This window comes from Nicotiana attenuata, unplaced genomic scaffold (genome assembly GCF_001879085.1).
Source record: "Nicotiana attenuata strain UT unplaced genomic scaffold, NIATTr2, whole genome shotgun sequence".
NCBI classification, from domain to species: domain Eukaryota; kingdom Viridiplantae; phylum Streptophyta; class Magnoliopsida; order Solanales; family Solanaceae; genus Nicotiana; species Nicotiana attenuata.
In genome coordinates this window covers 13,597-31,804 of record NW_017673487.1, presented here as the reverse complement: position 1 = coordinate 31,804, position 18,208 = coordinate 13,597, and the positions used below count along the sequence as shown (strand labels likewise).

The 18,208-nt window shown below is 33.8% G+C and overlaps 2 protein-coding genes across 3 annotated transcripts; one reads left to right on the top strand and one right to left on the bottom strand.

The window, feature by feature from the left end:
- Positions 1–3,142: 3,142 nt before the first annotated feature.
- On the bottom strand, positions 3,143–12,689 carry LOC109216508 (protein WVD2-like 5). Of its 2 annotated transcripts, none has more exons than XM_019380672.1 (9): positions 12,308–12,689; positions 11,319–11,607; positions 10,968–11,240; positions 10,762–10,823; positions 10,543–10,614; positions 10,325–10,427; positions 10,153–10,224; positions 9,936–10,046; positions 3,143–4,136 (listed from the first exon to the last, which is right to left on the bottom strand). In XM_019380672.1, exons 2-9 carry the CDS (start codon positions 11,571–11,573, stop codon positions 3,657–3,659), a joined length of 1,428 nt encoding a protein of 475 aa, XP_019236217.1. In that variant the 5' UTR covers positions 11,574–11,607; positions 12,308–12,689; the 3' UTR covers positions 3,143–3,656. The 2 variants fall into 2 exon arrangements, with proteins under 2 accessions (XP_019236217.1, XP_019236216.1); XM_019380671.1 differs by having other exon boundaries at positions 11,319–11,576; positions 12,308–12,688.
- Positions 12,690–15,984: 3,295 nt separating this feature from the next.
- Positions 15,985–18,208, top strand: LOC109216506 (anthocyanidin reductase ((2S)-flavan-3-ol-forming)-like). Its single transcript, XM_019380668.1, has 2 exons — positions 15,985–16,584; positions 17,931–18,208. The coding sequence occupies exons 1-2, from the start codon at positions 16,235–16,237 to the stop codon at positions 18,073–18,075; spliced, it is 495 nt and encodes a 164-aa protein (XP_019236213.1). The 5' UTR covers positions 15,985–16,234; the 3' UTR covers positions 18,076–18,208.

Sequence of the window (18,208 nt, the reverse complement as noted above, 5' to 3'; positions counted from 1 at the left end):
TTTTTGTACTGTTGGGCGTTGGGAAGGGAGTTTTCAATGGTCAAATGTGTTTATTAGTTACGGAAAAAACGAGTTCGAGTGTTCAAATGGGAAAATAAAAAGTTTATGTGTCGACTTTAAAAAACCCGACAAGTTTAAGTGGCCAGGAAGCCATTTCGCCAAATTTAAAACAATAGAATTTGATTCTAGAAATCCATATATAACTCAATATATCATAATAAAATTTTATTGTTGCTGCAATGCTTAAAAGAATGAAAAAGAAGTAATCCTAATTTATTCAATGTCTTTCATCCATAAAATATCATCCGCTCTAGGAGTTTACACCTAACTAAACATTTAACCTTAAGAATCAATAAATCAAAGTAAAAATATTACTCGACCGTGGTTAAGTGTTAAAAATTGTACATGCAAGACATACATCTTACATTCATTGGTTTACTATACACATTCGATGCAGATAAGTTTTTACCTTTTTTCATCCCTTATTTTTTAGAGAATAGACAACTTAGTAAGAAGAAAAAGAAAAGAATATAAAATACACAAATCTTATTATAAGAAAGAATAATAATAAATAATAATAATAATATCACTGTTAGAAGGTAAATTAATTATAAGTCAACATAAATCACATTGGCTAAATAATTCTCTATCTTTTTATAAATTTTTTTTATACTTTTTGCCATAAATATTCAATATATTCTATATAAAACTACCATAGAATTAACTTATACTGTTAATTAAAAAAAGGGGGCCCTAACAATTTGGGGGCCTAAAGCCATTGCTTCATTGGCTTTACCCTCTAGCCGGCTCTGCTTTTTGTGATAAAAATGTCAATGGAATAAATAAAAAAGGAAATCTTATGTATAATTTATGGCAGTGCGCGCGCGCCCATATATATATATATATATATATATATATATATATATATATATATATATATATATATATATATATATATATATAGACACCTCTTTGGTTCAATACCATATGATAAATTGTTAGATAACGAATGTAGGCATAATTATATGTAATATATATAGCTAGCATAATTATAGGAATTTACAACAGATTTATACGATTTCTTTTTTGATTCTTTCCATAGTTAGGGCTCTGTGTACTTGTATATATACTTGTTATTTCTTGAATACAAGAGAAGAGAGATTCCTCTCTTGTCTCTCTACTTTACATAAATCATGGTCAACTTTGTCGTTTTGCTCAAAATCAACTTGGTTTCCATCGTACAAAATAGTAGTTACTAAATTTGATTACATGTCAATCGTACAAAAGATTAGTTACTGTAGATTATCACCGTATTTAATTTATATCCACTGTCATCGTACAAAATTTTTTACACTGTCAGTGTATGAAGTTTTTATACTGTCGGTACAATTTAGTCTATTGTGGATGGTTGTCTTATTTTTCAAATTAATGTCACTTTACATGAGTAATTTTATTTAATTATATTTAAAATTTATATGATAGTACAAAGAATTTTTACACTATCGGTATATAATTAAAAACGTACCCACAGTGTGGCAGAGGTACAGAATTTAATTTCTGAACAACCAGTAGTAGCATATATTATATGTGACACAGAAATGAGCTTTATATTTAACAGACAAATGTCACCAGATCGACACCAGCCATGTACTACTATCCCAATGTATTAAAATGATAGCCTTGTATGCATGAGGCTGCTAATAAAAGGTGAGGCAGTTTCTTCTTTATTTTAAAGATTCAATAGTCTGCAAAATATAGATGATCATGTCTTTATTTTATGATCATCAGCTGAAACTTGTATTTATTGTTGGTGGATTCTTGATCATCTTTGCCCTTCTTTTTCTTCAACCTATTACAGGTTAGTACGTAGTATTAGTGTTGCAAAATGACACCTTCTATTTACTTACGAACCCCTTTTTTATAGATAACGGGTACGAGCCGTGCAAGCGGCCATTAATATTTGCATTAGAATAGGCTGTCTATATCACATTCCTTGGAGTGTGGCCCGCGTGAATGCAGAATGCCTCGTGCACCAGGATACCCTTCCTTTTAACGGCTCTTAAATAAAAATCTTGGATGAAAATTATTTTTCCATGTAAACATATGGTTTAATTTTCTAAAGTTTCTTTCTATGGAAAAATAAGCTTTTCCATCCTTGAATTGATTACTTGATCAATTTAACCTTTTATTGGATATTAGTTTTTTTTGTTTATTTTTACAAACCAATAAAAGTTCACGTGTAATGTAGTAATATGGCTGTTGGGATCAGAGACGGGTTTATGACTTAAATTTGATGAGTTCAATCTTGAACGAAAAATCCTTTTCTCACCTATATATTACTCCTTGCAATTCTAACCATGAATTGTATGTACGTTTATAGGTTGAATCTTGAATCTGCAGAATATTAACGTGGTAGCCTATGGTTAGGCGAATTGAGACTATTGTTATTTCATGGCCTAATGGATGCTGCCTTTATGGAGTAAAATTGAAAACATACAATTAGACAGATGACAAGGAAAAAGAAAAAGAGAGGGAAGGTGATTTTGACATTTTTCTTTTTCCTTTTTTTCCCTCTATTTAATATTCATCAAGTGGGTACTTACTTAGGTTATAAGAACATCTTTTTCTAAACAAAGTTTCATAAATTGTGCTTAACATTTAATTAGTATTAAAAACCATTTCAAAAGTACACTAAAACTTGACTTATTGACTCAATTTTAGATTAGTATATTTCTATTTATCCCTTTCTTTGACAGGATTGCACCAAAATAATAGAGATGATTATACTGAACTCCTGAATGTCGATAAGCATATGATTTTGACTCTTCCAGCCATTTAGTAATAAACAACTTGTTGTAGGCTGTAGATATTCAATAAAGTCCAATCAGTTTTATCTATGTCAAGTTGTCAACCAATCCCATTAAACGATATTCTTTGGATAACATCTGCCATACAGATTAAAAGGGACAGCTTACCAATTCTCTAAGGGGGGAGAGATCCACAATTGTGGTTCCTGTGGAAAGGAACAATATTTTTCCTTTTAATAAAAATGGTGTCTGATCCATCTTGCGCACATCTCTACTATTTCACTAAATATCTACTACCTCCCACCAAGATTAGCAAGGGAGAAAAAAGAGGTAGATGTAGTAAAAATTTCATAATACCTAAACAAAGCTAAAACATCATGTAAGGTATATGTAATTTACAAATACACCTCAATAAACAACAACCATTTGGTTCAAGAGAGCAGTTACAACAGCCAGTACATGACCAAACTGTGCCAAGGTTTATATAACTGAAAAGTACTTGGATATTCGACTACGAACAGACAAAATTCTTAAGGATTTCTGGCTTACTCAACATTAGGTAACAGAAAAGCTTATCTGACGATAATTAGCTTAAAGGAATTGCTCAAACTGTAACCTTATAATGCTGCAAGCAACCTGCAATTCTAATGACCACAATCTTGAAAGAAGACAGAACACTAGAAACTCGACCTTGCTGCTGACTATAGACAAAATGGCGACGTTGCCTAGTAAAATATTCAGTGCATTCATTTCTCAGATAAACCAAATCTTATTCATACCTTTTGCAATACTTTAAGCAAAGAGGGAATGAAGATTGCTCCATCACAATATATATTCAACTTGTTGCTTTTAGTGCTCGACTGTAACGTGTTCCTCCACCAGATCAGTCTCTATTTGAGCTTCAACTACAGTCTCTGGCTGGCTTGATTCAACAGTTGATACAACCTCACACTCTTGAACATCTGCTTCGCGTTCAGTAGTTTGCTCGAGTTGGTTGTTTGGTTGAGAAGCAACTTCACTCATCTCTTTGGGTAAAGCATTCGGCAGAGATGCAGCTTCAGTTGATTTCTTGGATAAGCTAGATTTGCGAATAGAAGGCTTTCTTGTTTCATTGGATAAGTTGGTTTTCTCGGATGGCAGCTTTGGAAGTGACTTCCTTTGAGGCTTCTTAAAATTGAGAGGAGAATGCCCTTTGACGGGATCATTTTGAGATGCATTTTCGTCCAAGCTTAACCTACTTGGGCGCATGACACTCTCATTATTTCCTTCTTTAGTGGGAGAGCTCTTTCTCCTCCCAAGTTTGGGGGATTTAGCTCTTGTTGGTGGAATCTAACATCATAAGATAGTGACAGAAGGTGTTAGAGAAACACCACATAACTTGTAGATTTCAAAATAAAAGGAGGAATAAATTACTTTAGGAGAAACATCAAGTGTACATATACATAGGGGTGTGCATTCGATTTATCGATTCGATTTTGACCCTTATCGATAATTACTTATCGATTATCGATTTGTACATATGCTTATCGTTATCGTTTAAATAAGGTTTCGATTTTTTCGATTTCGATTTATCGATTTTGGGGGCTTATCGATTCGATTATCGATTACACCAATAGAAAATTTGCGGGATTCCACGGAAAGTATATCGCTATAAACGCGCCTAACTAATATGGACAAAAAGAAGCTAAAATAAGACGAACACCATTTATAACATAAAAATTGTGTCAACAAGCACATGCAACAAAACTAAAGTAAGGGATCAAATGCATGCCACCAACACTCCAACAGTATAAAAAAAACAAAACAAAATACATCATCACGGCTAATTCTGTTTTCCATTAATTTGAACTTCATTCCCTTGATCTTTAAATATGATCATTCCTTAAATGTGATAGAGGAAATAATAGGGTAAGGGACTTAGGGTAAAGGAAAGGGTATAGATTAGGGAAAATGATATTATATAGCCGCTTTCATAATAGTAGCGGAATATATATACATTCTGTATGTTATATTAATCTACACTAATAGCTAATTACTCATTTTACAAGTGTCTACAGTTTAGGGGTGTGCATTCGATTTATCGATTCGATTTTGACCCTTATCGATAATTACTTATCGATTATCGATTTGTACATATGCTTATCGTTATCGTTTCAATAAGGTTTCGATTTTTTCGATTTCGATTTCGATAACAAATAATCGATTCGATTTATCAATAAACCGATTCGAATGCACACCCCTAAAAACAAACACCTTTTTTAAAAAAAAATATTTCAAATATTATCTATTTGCAGTGTGTTAGTTGGACATAGTTAATACTGACTACTGGTAGTTTTATCAGAAGAATAAATTTACCCTGATAAGTAGAGACTGAACCCATGTCCTTTATTTGTTTATCTATTTATTTATTTATTTATTTATTTTTGCAGCCCATGTCCTCCATTTCTTCTCCCATGTGCTTCTTCCTTCATTTTTTTTGCTGAGTTCACTGTTTTTTCTCTCTTTCACGTACATCTCTGACGGTCAACTGCATTATTATTATTATTATTATTATTATTATTATTATTGTTATTATTATTATTATTATTATTATTATTTAATTTTTAAATTTTTATATAAAATTCCCTCCAAATTAGGAGGATCTATAGTGTTTCCACACTTCTCCTCCAGCGTGACTCGAACCCAAGGCCTAACGGTCGAGGGTGGAGGTGCTTTACCAACTGAACAACCCTCACTAGTTTATTCAATGCTTCCCCTCCAGCGTAACTCGAAAGATCTATTTCTGCTCATACTTAATTATTCAATGCTTATAAGTTGATTCTTAATATATATATATATATATATATATATTTTATGCCAATTCGCATTTAACCTCCTCAGCTTTCGCAGGTTTTCAGTTTTAACCCCAAGTGTATCTAGTGGGAATGTTCTCACCTTCTATCATACTATGACATTTAAGATTCTAATCTTATTATTCATTAAGTAGTAAAAATAGCTTTTTTGGTCCCTGATTTATTGCATTATTGCGAATTTGATCCTTTTATTAATTGACTAAGCACATTAAACCTTCAATTAACCTAAACGTATGAGTTTGCTCTTTTAAGCTAATAGATGTTAAATACTCCGTTAACAGAGAGTTCCTCTTTTTTTTTTCTCGAACATTGACTCCCTAATCCCCGTACATAGTTTAATAGAACAACAGAACATCTAATGGAACAAAATCAAAATATTTAAATTAATTGAATGTTTAATGTGATTAGTCAAATAACACAAGGATCCAAATCGGAACAATGCAGTAATTCAGGGATCAAATATGCCATTTTCGGAATATTGAACTACTAATGGGCATCAATTCGATAAAAATAAAAGTTTGAAACTCGTGAAATTTACAAATAATGCTCCATTAATTGAATGTTAGTGTATGTCGTAAACATCCTAAATGGAAATGATATTGTATAAATTGACACCGGTAGGATACGTTTGATTAAATTAATTCTTGGTTATATCTTAGTGTTTTGAAATTGGAGAGCAATACTTGTATGGGGTCAAATTCTGCCCACTATGGTAAGCAACGACCCCCGACTAAGCAATAGCCGAAGTAGAGGGGACGACCTAAGAATGTCAGAGCGAAAGTATGCCCTTGAATCTCGTCGTCTCCTCAAAAGCACGTGACCATCCCTGTATTATTTTATTATTTTTTGAGGGGGTTCTCTTGTTATATAAGGGAGAATCCCAATGTTGTAAGGGGGGGGGGGGAATCTTTTTCAATAAGAAGCTATCTTCTCTTTCTCTCTCTCTCTCAACAAGCTTTCTCTTACTCTCTTTTGAATATCCAGATTGTTGAAACAATCACAAGCATAATATATATTTCTAGGTCTAATTATATTCGATTACGATTTACCTTTGATTCATTTTGATTGTTTTCGCTTACAAAGTAATTAGTATCTTTTGAGTCAAACAATTTGGCGTCGCCTGTGGGGATTTCGGCAATCGAAATCATAGTTTGCACCTAGAACATCAAAAATAAACCACCTTCCTCCACACCCTACTGAAATCGAAAAATGGCGGAAAATGACGCACGATTGAAAGCAATAGCAGGCGTCACAACCAACCTCATGGGCCCCCTCAACGAGGCCGGCAGAGAAAACATCTTGAGCACAACACCTGGTAACACTCAAGAGGGAGAAATCTCACCCTCCCCATCTGAAGATCTGACGATCATGCAAGAAAAGGGGGCTTCCACGTCTGCAGTCAAAGAAGCACCACCCCCGGTGGTCAAGAAGCTACTGGAAGAATGGCTGACGAACACCCTAGGCAGCTTGCTCGAAAAATCGCCCCAAAGCAACATTAAGAACCCGTTGACGACAGACATCGCTACCACCAGTGAACACGATACTGTACGTACAAACAACAACCACACCAATGGCCAGACCAGCGATGGCACACTTGCAGCCATCCTTAAAAAAATGGAGGAAATGGAGAATGAAAACAAGGCACTTCGGGATCAGATGAAAGAGCATCAGGAAAGAGTAGACAAAATTCCCGGCGCTCCTAAGTTACTACCAAAACGCGACGTGGGAAGATTCGTCGAACAGCCATACAGCGAAGAAGCTGCACCTCACCCGATCCCAAAGACTTTCAAGATGCCACCCTACTTAAGGATATATGACGGAACGACGGACCCCGAAGACCACCTGATCCACTATGTGACCGCTGTGAAGGGTAACGATCTGTNATATTAATCTACACAAATAGGTAATTACTCATTTTACAAGTGTCTACAGTTTAGGGGTGTGCATTCGATTTATCGATTCGATTTTGACCCTTATCGATAATTACTTATCGATTATCGATTTGTACATATGCTTATCGCTATCGTTTCAATAAGGTTTCGATTTTTTCGATTTCGATAACAAATAATCGATTCGATTTATCGATAAATCGATTCGAATGCACACCCCTACATGATATACAAAACTAGTTAGAAAAGAATAAAGCAAATTTTAGGAAATTTCTTTAGCTGAAAGCATGACATGTCTTAGAGTTAAACATTTCAAGCAAAAAAAATAAAAAATAAAAAAAGGAATGACTGGAGTCTACATTATATTAAGCCATGAACAACTAGCATCCTAGCATGACTAGAAAAAGTAAGGCGGCAAACTCGGGTAAAGCTAGATAAGCCTAGAAGACTTGATGGTACTTGAGATTATCACAGCAATGAGGTTCTAGCATTCACTCTGTTGTCCAAATCAATCTTGGGAATACCCACACGGCCACACTACATCTCCGTGATGTGCAAACTAAAATCCTGCTTGGGATATTGCATCTTTTAGTTTTGTCAACTTGGGTAATCTGATAGCTACGCCGAATAACTTCTTTCTTTTCTTTCAGAGGTAACAATGATCTTTTAGTATCTTCACAGTAAGATCCATGGAGTTGAATCCTTATAAAAAAAGATGAGTTGGATTTTCTGATCTTTATGAATATCCAGACTAATAGAGCTTCTAAAAAGCATACTGACTAAGAAACAGATAAATGTCATTACAGCCAATTCTAACCGGAATAATATGTCATGTAATTATCCTTCTGTGTTACATGAATCCTTCATTTATCTTGACGTCTGACATTTGTAAGGGTATTCATACGGTTTATCAGAATTCAAAATACACTTAGTATTGGCAAAAAACTGCACCGACAACACAACTGGCTACATAACCCTAAACAAGTGCATGTAACAGAACTTGGTATATTTACATATGTATAGACATAAAATTTACATGCACACAATTAATAGGGTCAGATGCATATACCTGAGTTTCCCTTGAGTACAGATAACTTTTGCTTAACATTTTAACAAGAACAATGACAACAACTACGCCTCAATTTCAAACAAGTTGGGTCACTAACATTGCAGAAATCCCACAAAACTTTTGTTTAACATTGCAGAAAGAGAAAATCTTCGACACCCAATAGAAGCATTTCTGTACTATCTAGTTGCCCAGCTCCATTTCTTTGCCAACTGAATAGTGTAGGGAGCTCCAAAATCTTCTTATACCACCAACTTAAGAAAGCTAGCTTTCACCATAGGCTTGCCTACTTGACTTTTCTTTGAAATTTCCTAACCTTAAGTTAAATAGATGGAGGCACTCCAATTTACGGTTGCTATGGTGATTAAGGATGTGTGTAGTAGAGTTTATAGCACAAAAAGCGAGTGTTTTTCAAGAAAAATTAAGTAATTGGCTGCAAAAAGAAAATTTATCTAGTCTAAGATTTACTGAATCAGACAAACGTCAACAACCATGGGTGTGCTCTTCACAGTTCACTAAATATCATGCATCAATAACCACTTCTTTTTTCTTGATCATACTAAGCACTTATGATATCATTAGAAAGGGTGATGAAGTTCCACTGGCTCTATCCCAATAAAGTCAATCATCACATAAATGTATCAAGAGAAATGTGCCATTTGTGGTCTAAAAGTCAAGTAACTGAACTCTCAACTCCACCAAGCTATATCCAGCTTATCCGTTGATAGCTAAGGCTTTCTTTTAGGAGCTCAGTAGTGTTGAAAAATATTATATAATGTATCAAGGGCAATGCGCCATTAGTGGTCTAAAAGTCAAGACACTGAACTCCCGGCCCTTCCAAGCTATATCAGTTTAACCATTTGATAGCTAAGGGTTTCTTTACAGAGCTCAGTAGTAGTGCAATTTCTTTCTATGTAGTTCGTCGCATTCTGACAGAGCATGCAGTTTAAATGTCTAAGTTGAAAGTGTTCCAAAGATCGGCTAAAGGATTAACTTGAACCTAACTCTTTTACTATTTTCTAGAGCTTCACAAGAAAAGTTAAGCTGTGCTCCACATTACCTGACACCAAATATATTACTTAATTTTTAACGTATCATAACACATTTTCAGGATAAAGCAAATGAAATTTATACAAATAATGAGATATTATTACACGAAGCTAAAATATCAACTACATGGAGCTTAAAAGGAACGGTAACAAAGTCATTTTGAGCTAAAGAACCACTAAATATTCAACATACTATGTTTAAGAACAGCAAAAGGTGTTTCATAATATAGAATAAGTATTTCTCGGCATCGTGACATACAGCACAAAATTACCTTCTTCAACTCCACCTTTGGAGGAGCAGGTTCCTGATAAAAGCTTGGCATAGGAGTTGCTTTAAATTTTAAGCTCTTCCTTAGCATTTTGATCTCAGCTTCCTGAGTTTCCTGTTAGAGAAATGAAAGAAAATAAATGGAAATGCTACAAGATAACCCTCTATAACAAGAAATGTTCTACGCCTACTAGATTCCGAAGCAGAAAAAGTCAAAACACCTTAGTCTTGGCTTGCAGATTACTCTTCTCAACTTCCTTTGCATGGATTTTTTCTTCAAGCTTGGAGTAAAACTGTCCAAATTCCACAAATTAATTTTTCCTTAGTTGACTTCCCGGTGGAAGGCAAGCAAGCATGTATTATAAGCATCAGCAACACAAGCAGAGAGCTAACCTCTTTCCTTTTCTCAGCTCTTTCATCACACTTGAAATTGATATCGTAGGTTGGAAGACTACCTACTTTGCGAGTTTTGGCATCTGATGCACCAGTAGGACTACTATGAAGTAATTAAGGATAAACTGAAAGATTTTTCATCCTTTGATGCTAATATAAAAAGAACACCATAGCAAAGGAGCAAAGAGAAAGAAAAAGTATAAACTCATTTAGGATACGAAGATAATTCCGCACTTCCATCAGCTTTATTAGGGGGCACTTTCTTCAAAGGCTTCAGTTTTGTTGTTTCCCTGCAGTAACAAAATTATAGTTCACAACCTTACTGGGAAAAAGGTTATCCATAAATAAGCAACAAGGGACTTTGGCATCTTTCAAAAATGTTTCGGCTCCATGCAACAGGTACGGAACTACAAGAGCAAATGAGCAATAGGACATACTTAAGGCCCTCAGAGTGGGCAGCACTTGGAGAAGCTGATGCTACTTCAGCATGGCCTGGTTGCTGCTAGAAGACAGCAAAAAAGGAATATGATATTGATAACAATAAACAGAAGCAGATGAAGCTGCAATATTGAAATTCAGATTATGGTTACTCTGGACTGTATGTCTATAACTGTACGCCATAAATTAGACCTAAAACGTTTACCTTAGCACGATTAACATTTAGATGAGCCAATGTAGGTTTTGAATAGTACTCAGTAGTTTTCTTGTCACTGAATGATTTACTCTTTGCATCAGTGGAAGATGGCTGTTTCGGACGCGATTTGGAAGCAAGGGTACCATTTGATGCATCTTTTCCATCTTTACTTTTCTTGGCTGCGCCATTTTTAGGGCTTGAATTCTTAGTGTTCCTTGCCCTTCCTGGAGCCTTTCGCTCTTTACTGTTCTTCGCCTCATCAGATTCTTTAGCTTCATGTTCCTGTAAGTAAAGTGATTACATAACTGTGGTGTCAAAATGTCCTGAGTAAGTTTAAAAAGAACGGAACAAACCCCTTACCTCGGAACTGACACCAGCATTGCTTTCTGCAGTTGTCATAGCTTCACGACTGACCTCTTGGACAGAAGAGTCAACTGTTTCACTATCATTCAATACGGCTGTACTCTGGAAACTCCTCTCTAGTTCTTCAGTACTGGAACTTGCATGAGGCATCCCGTTTGGTATGCCAGCAACAACTTCAGGAAGTTGGTGAACTCCATTTCCAAAGCCCAACCCGTTTCCAGAAACAGCTACGTTATTGACAACATCCATCATGCTCTATAATGTTTCAAAATTAGCAACCACAATTCTACAAGTCAAAACCACAAACAGAAAATGCCTCGTGAATGGAGATTACACAAGCAGAAATCAAAGGTTTTTAAAGTATAATTAAACCCCCAATAGTAGGCTCTCAAGACATACATTCTCATCTCCACAATACAACCAATCCCGCAGACAGCAAATTGTATATAAAAGATTACTAAAGCAATGCTACAACTACAAAAAGAACTCAACTTTGAAAATTCAAGTCTCACAACACTACAAACTCTCATGTATGACACAGAATACCTTCTATTATTTCAACCGCTTTGGTCTTCACTCTTCAGAGAGACTAACAGCACACAAATAAAAAACTCAGGCTTCTTTCTCTCAGTAAGCAAGAACCATTTCTACTGAACTGAGAATTAAACAAAGTAAAAGCACCTTAAAAATCAAAACTATCCATCAACTATGAGTCAATCCCAAATTACAAAGAACTCAAAAACCAAATCCAAGAACAATACCAGAAGACGACAAAATCAGTAGACCGACACACTACTCTACTAGATCTCAAAACCCAGTTAAAAAGATCCAATCTTTTTCTCATTCCAAGATTCAATGCTGCAAATCCAAACCCCAAAAACCCACAACCCATTTTCACAGTGCTAATCCCCACAAGATACTCATAATGTACTTAAATACAAAGCACAACAAATGCAGTTTGTTACTGAATGCTAGTATAAACTTACCTAAACAACCATAAAAAGGTCACAAGTCCATTAAATCCAAGGGATCTGAGAGAATCTTGGGAAACAAAGTGAAACACTTGCAAAACAAACAAGAATCTGAAACTTGTAGTAACAAATTATGAAAATGTAACTGCTCTAAAAATGCTTTATTTTGGTTTTCTTGAATTTTGGAAGTGAAAAGCTGTGAACTTTGAAGAGGGGTTTCTCTATTTCTGCAAATTATGACTTTGTTTCAACTCAAAAATAGAGAGAGGGGGGACGGTTTTGCTCTCGTGTGTGTGTGTGTTGGGGGGGATGGTTTTTCAATATAATTTAGTTTCTTCTATTCTATGTATGTGACAGAAGTATTAAAATCTATATTCCAGGTCATTGTCTGATAAGAGAGAGAGAGAGAGAGAACACCTACTTTAAGGATAGGGAGATACAGTTTACATATGCGGTTACTGTAATCATAGGGACATCTCAATAAGTCTGCCTTACCTGGCTATATCAAAGGCTGACAATTAAAATATTATTCTTTTTTTAAAAGTTTGATTTGCTTCATTTTCCCTTGTCTTCGAATTCATATTCATTTTATATCCAGAAGGACAGCTAGGTAAACCAAAGTCACAATTTTAATTAGGACAAACTTAAGTCACAGTTTGAACAAGTAAAAATATAGGATAATACATATGTTCCTTTTAATTTCATCCATTTTTTTAACTACACACTTAACTTCATGATGACCCTTTTTATTATACATACGTATTCATGAGTTTGATATAAATTTTTAAACTGAAAAATACGGAACACCTTCAATTTTTTTTATTTTTCACATACATCTATAGTAATATTTAAGCATGACTATTACTAATTATATTTCAACTTCAATATATCACCTAATATGATTTAATAATGATTTCGTGTAAACATTGAAGATAAATATTTTTTTTCTTTCACTACAATGTTATGTACTTGTGTCTAGTGATCTTTCTAGCTATCACTACTCTGTCATTGTGCTCCTTTTCCCTATACCTATAAATAAAATAAAACTTTCACGTGCCATGTTAATTCTCGAATTAGTACTTACATATAGATATGTTTGTTTAAGCATAAAAGAGAAAACACTTGTTGTCTCTACGAAATTTAGGAGGAGAAAAAACTACTATCACTTTTGACGTTAAAATAAAAAATAAAAAATAAATTTTAATTTTCATGCTCCAAAATTTCGTTTTATAGTCTTTTATGTTTACTAATAATAATGCTTCCATATCCTAAAACTATAGTATATGTTTCACTATTCTTCACCTATTTTGTCCATATACTTCCAATACCAAGTGCTTTTTTTTTTAGCAAAGGAAAGATACATATATTATAGCTAGATAGGGTTCAAAACATCACAACCATTGATTTACTGTACATTACTAGTTCAGATATGTTTCTTTATTGCTTTTTTTAAATAGAAAAAATAGTGCAAAGATATTTATCAAAAATATTCTTCCTAATAATAATTTGCCCCTCGAAAAAATGATCCTTCAATCTAATCACAAAGTCAAAGTGAACGAGACAAAAGGAAAACAAAAACAACATCATCATCATAAATTTTCACGGGAAATCAATTGAAAAATAATATATCTAAGAAAGCAAAGATGCAAACATCAAAGTCAACAAAGTTGTAACAACAATATTTTAATAATTTATTTATTATTCTTCACTCGAATCTTATAAATCTAGACAAATCGGAATGAAAGATATTGTTGACAATGTATCTTAGGCACGGGTGGGCATAGTTTGGGCAAACCCAAAGTCCAAACGAAATTCGAACTGTTTGGATTTTCAGATTATGTTTCAGATTTAATTTTTAATTTTTTTAGATTTCAGATTGGATATTAGATTTGGTACTTCAGATTTTTGAATACCCGAAAATCTAAATTTTTTATATTTTATATATAGTCCATATTTCATATGCCAATAGTAACAAATAAAATATCCTAACCATTATAATCTCAATATTCAATCAATGGCGGACCCAAAACTTTATGCAAGCGTGTTTAGAAATATGCTAAGTCCTCGGTAGCAGTTAACATTAAAAGTGACACTAAGTTCACATACAAAGTTTATCTTGCTCCATTTATTTTGGTTCTTAACGAAACGTTAAAAGAAATATTGCTCGCTACGCTTTATTTCTTTTCGAAGTCGCCTTGTTTTATTTTGTTTACACATTTACCTAGATTTTAACAATAGATCTATTTATCTTATAAATTTTACAATTTATTAAAAGTTATATTAAAATTTTTATCGGAACAAACATCATTTTGACCTATATTAAAATATTAAACTCATAATTTAACTTGTGCTACTGTAAATCAAAAATAACATAAAAGAACTATAAACTAAATTAGATTAATAATTTCAGTATAAAAAGTTTCAAAACTATGAAAGGAAACTAATATAAAATAAATAATAAAAGAAAGAAGAAGAATAAGAAGAAGAAGCAGCAACAACAACAACAGTGATGCAGGTCGACAACAAAGAGGCAAGTAACATAGTTCAAAAATAATATGAAATGTAAAAGGTTGTCAAGTTTGGATAGAATAATATTTGAAGAAAAATCAAAAACAAAAATCATTATGTATATCACAATACATTTATATAAATTGTATTATTTATGTATATTAGGATCCTTTAAAATATTCACCTCAATATCACTCTGACCCCAAAGACTAACAAACCAAACTCAGTGAAAGAATATAGGCTCATTGCATGTTGTACTGTCCTATACAAAATGATTGCTAAAATATTAGCTTCCAGATTGCAAGGTGTGGTTACAGATATCATTGCACAGGCAGGTTTTATCCCAGGTAGGAAAATAGCTGATAATATTGTATTGGGTGATACCCTTTTTGCTTGAGCCCGACCGGGTTGGGTCCGGTCCGGGGCAAGTCGGGGCCATCGAACCCGACCTGGATGAAAGGTAGAACAACGGCCACGTCAACAACCGAGGTCGAGTCATTTCGAGACCGTTGCAGAGCTCGATATGAGTCACCACCGGATGGAGAAACACACAAGGTCGGAAGCCGGACTCGTAACGGATAACCAAGCGTCGCCGGATATCTCGCCCAAACGTGATTTTCTCAACCACTTCAGGCCATTAAGGCGTAATTACAGGGATCCACGATGTAATTAATTTACCTACCTTATTTTTACCCTTAATCAGAATGTATAAAAGGGGAGAAGACCCCATAAAGAGGGGATCGGAAACCATTACACTACAGTACCATCTCTCTCAATTCTTGTACGCTATCAAGCACAATTGTTCTAAGCAATATTATATTCTGCGATTATTTACTTTAGCAGCAATTGCTGAGTCTTTATCTTTTATTTTCCTCAATCCAAACCTTTTGTATCTTTTAGTTCACGGATCCTTAAAACCCCATATAAATTCAATTGTTATCCGGATTCCAGGGTAAACAACACTTTTGAGAAAAATATACTTAAAAGCACTTTTTAAGAGCTTGCTCAAACACTAATTATATTGTTGCTCAGAAGTCTTTTTCAAATTCATTAACCAAACACAAACTACTTCTCACCACAAGTATTTTTGAGAAAAAAACTTCTCAAAAATAAGTTGATTTTAGAAGCTTGGCCAAACAGGCTATAAATATCATTTTTATCAAAATAGTAATTAATTAATACTTATTCACTAAATTTTACGTGTATCTACATTAAAAATGACATGTTAAACTCTTTTATAATTTTCGCAATATCAGTACATTTTAACATGTATCAGGTTAATGCTTTATCTAGTAGTTTACCCAATTAATAGTTATTATGAAAAGTTTAATGTTGTTACCTTATAAGTTGCGATACGATTATGTAAATATTTTTACAATATCAGTACATATAACGTATAACTCTTTATAATAATAGGATTATGTAGAGTCAAAGATGATAGCTGAGAAAGAGATGTTAAACTGTGGGAAGGAGGGTATGGAGGTGGTGACATTATGTTGCGGTCTTGTGGGTGGAGACACTTACTTACCTTATACCCCAACAAGTACTGCCTTATTCTTGTCACTGCTGACTCGAGAGAAAAGTCTCTATAATTCACTCAAGTTTCTAGAAGAGCTTATAGGAAAAGTGCCAATTGTACATATTGAAGATGTATGTGAAGCTCACTTGTTCTTCATGAAAGCTGCAGTCAATGGCCGTTTCTTGTGCGCTAGCTCCTTTGTTTCTTCTGCAGAAATTGGCTGTTATTACCAACAGAATTATCCTGAGTTTAATCTCAACCAAGAGTAAGATCGCCAACCCTTGCATTGTTCATTGAGTTTAAGTTTTATGCATCTTTAGTGTTATAAGTGAAGGGAAGCTTTGGAGTAATGGTAAACTATTAATATTTGTACATAGGATAGACTGCCAACATCATACCCCTTATGATACAACCCTTCCCTTGACCCTCCTGCGTCAACATGAATACTTCGTGCACCCGATTATTCTTTTTTTAGTATTAAAAGTATTTGCACACACTCAAGTTCCGTATGAAGTAACTACAATATAAATTTATATAATTTAATAAGATGTGACTTGATAAAATTGTTACTAACTTTAGAGACAGATTCAAGATATGAACTGAACGTGATATGGGTTCTGGACAGTAGTAACCTCAAATGTTAGTAAATGAGTTCTTAATTTAATTTTTGTGCAAGTTAGTGAATTTCTTTACACCTATAAAGGGTTTGGGTACTCAAAACGGAAAATTTTATTTTGTGTCTTTGTGGACCCAGATTTTTGTGGACCAAAAATATAAAATTGGGGTCCACAAATTTGTGAGATAAAAAGGAGTCTCATACAACTAATTGTACGAAGCACACAATAAAACTTCTCTACTCAAAACTATTGGATTTTGTGGAGCCCATATATTAGAACCTGTTATGAATGAAAATAACCTCATGAAGGACACATTGCGACATCAGCAAATTACATGTGGAACGCGGGAATAGGGACACGTGAGGAAGGAAATGGGAAATGAAAAACTAATACTCCTAGGTTAGGTAAAATTAGGTATGCTATGTTGTTGACATAATTGTCGTCTATTTCTCATCTCCCTTCTTTTAGGTTACTGCTCTTATACTCTTCTGTAACTTCTTCGGTATTTTAGTTATTAATTTGGCCAATCAGTTTTCCTTTATAATTGTGAGTGTTTATATATTTGGAGGTTTACAGAGCCTACCTCCACCCCAGAATAGCCTTATATTTCAGGTTAAATTACATTGATAAATTAAAATAACATTTTAGTGTCAATATATATAGCTTATTAAATCCGTATGCATTACTTCATTTATCTCAAACATAGTGTCCTTCTAAAGTCAATACATAAAAATATATTTTAGAGGTAAAAAAAACGACAGTGCTATTAGTTTCATCGAAGTTTTGTTTTCAATTCTTAGAAACTAACACAAATATTAAAGACGATGAACTTTTTGCATTTAAAATATTTAAGAAGATTTAGTAGAAGAAATTCAAATTTGAATAGTCCGAAGAATATGAAGTTGAATTGCATATAAAATATTCTCTCTTGAATGTAATTTTTTTCTTATTATGGTTTTCCTCTTAATTTCTTTCGTAAAACTTCTCATTCCAGGTATTTGAACGACCCCAATAGAGAAATCAAATGGAGATCGAAAAAGCTTGTTGACAGCGGTTTCGTGTACAAGTATGGGATGAAGGAGATATTGGATGATAGTGTTAGTAGTGCCAGGAAGAATGGCACCTTTCAGCAACAATGAAGCACCTCATGCATTAAGAGGCGGATTCAGAATTTACAATTTATAGGTTCCTGTAACAATCTCAAATTTATATACAATAACAACTAAGTTCACAGTTTCATTTTTATAGACATTTAATGAATTTCTATATATA

Bases quoted from the DNA above. Each gene is read 5' to 3' on its own strand.
- LOC109216506 (XM_019380668.1), top strand. From the start codon at position 16,235: ATGATAGCTGAGAAAGAGATGTTAAACTGTGGGAAGGAGGGTATGGAG. The intron at 16,585-17,930 runs GTAAGATCGCCA...TTCTCATTCCAG, and splicing joins GAGTTTAATCTCAACCAAGA to GTATTTGAACGACCCCAATA.
- LOC109216508 (XM_019380672.1), bottom strand. From the start codon at position 11,573: ATGATGGATGTTGTCAATAACGTAGCTGTTTCTGGAAACGGGTTGGGC. The intron at 10,615-10,761 runs GTATGTCCTATT...TTGTTACTGCAG, and splicing joins GCCCACTCTGAGGGCCTTAA to GGAAACAACAAAACTGAAGC. The intron at 10,047-10,152 runs GTGTTTTGACTT...TTTCTCTAACAG, and splicing joins ATCTGCAAGCCAAGACTAAG to GAAACTCAGGAAGCTGAGAT.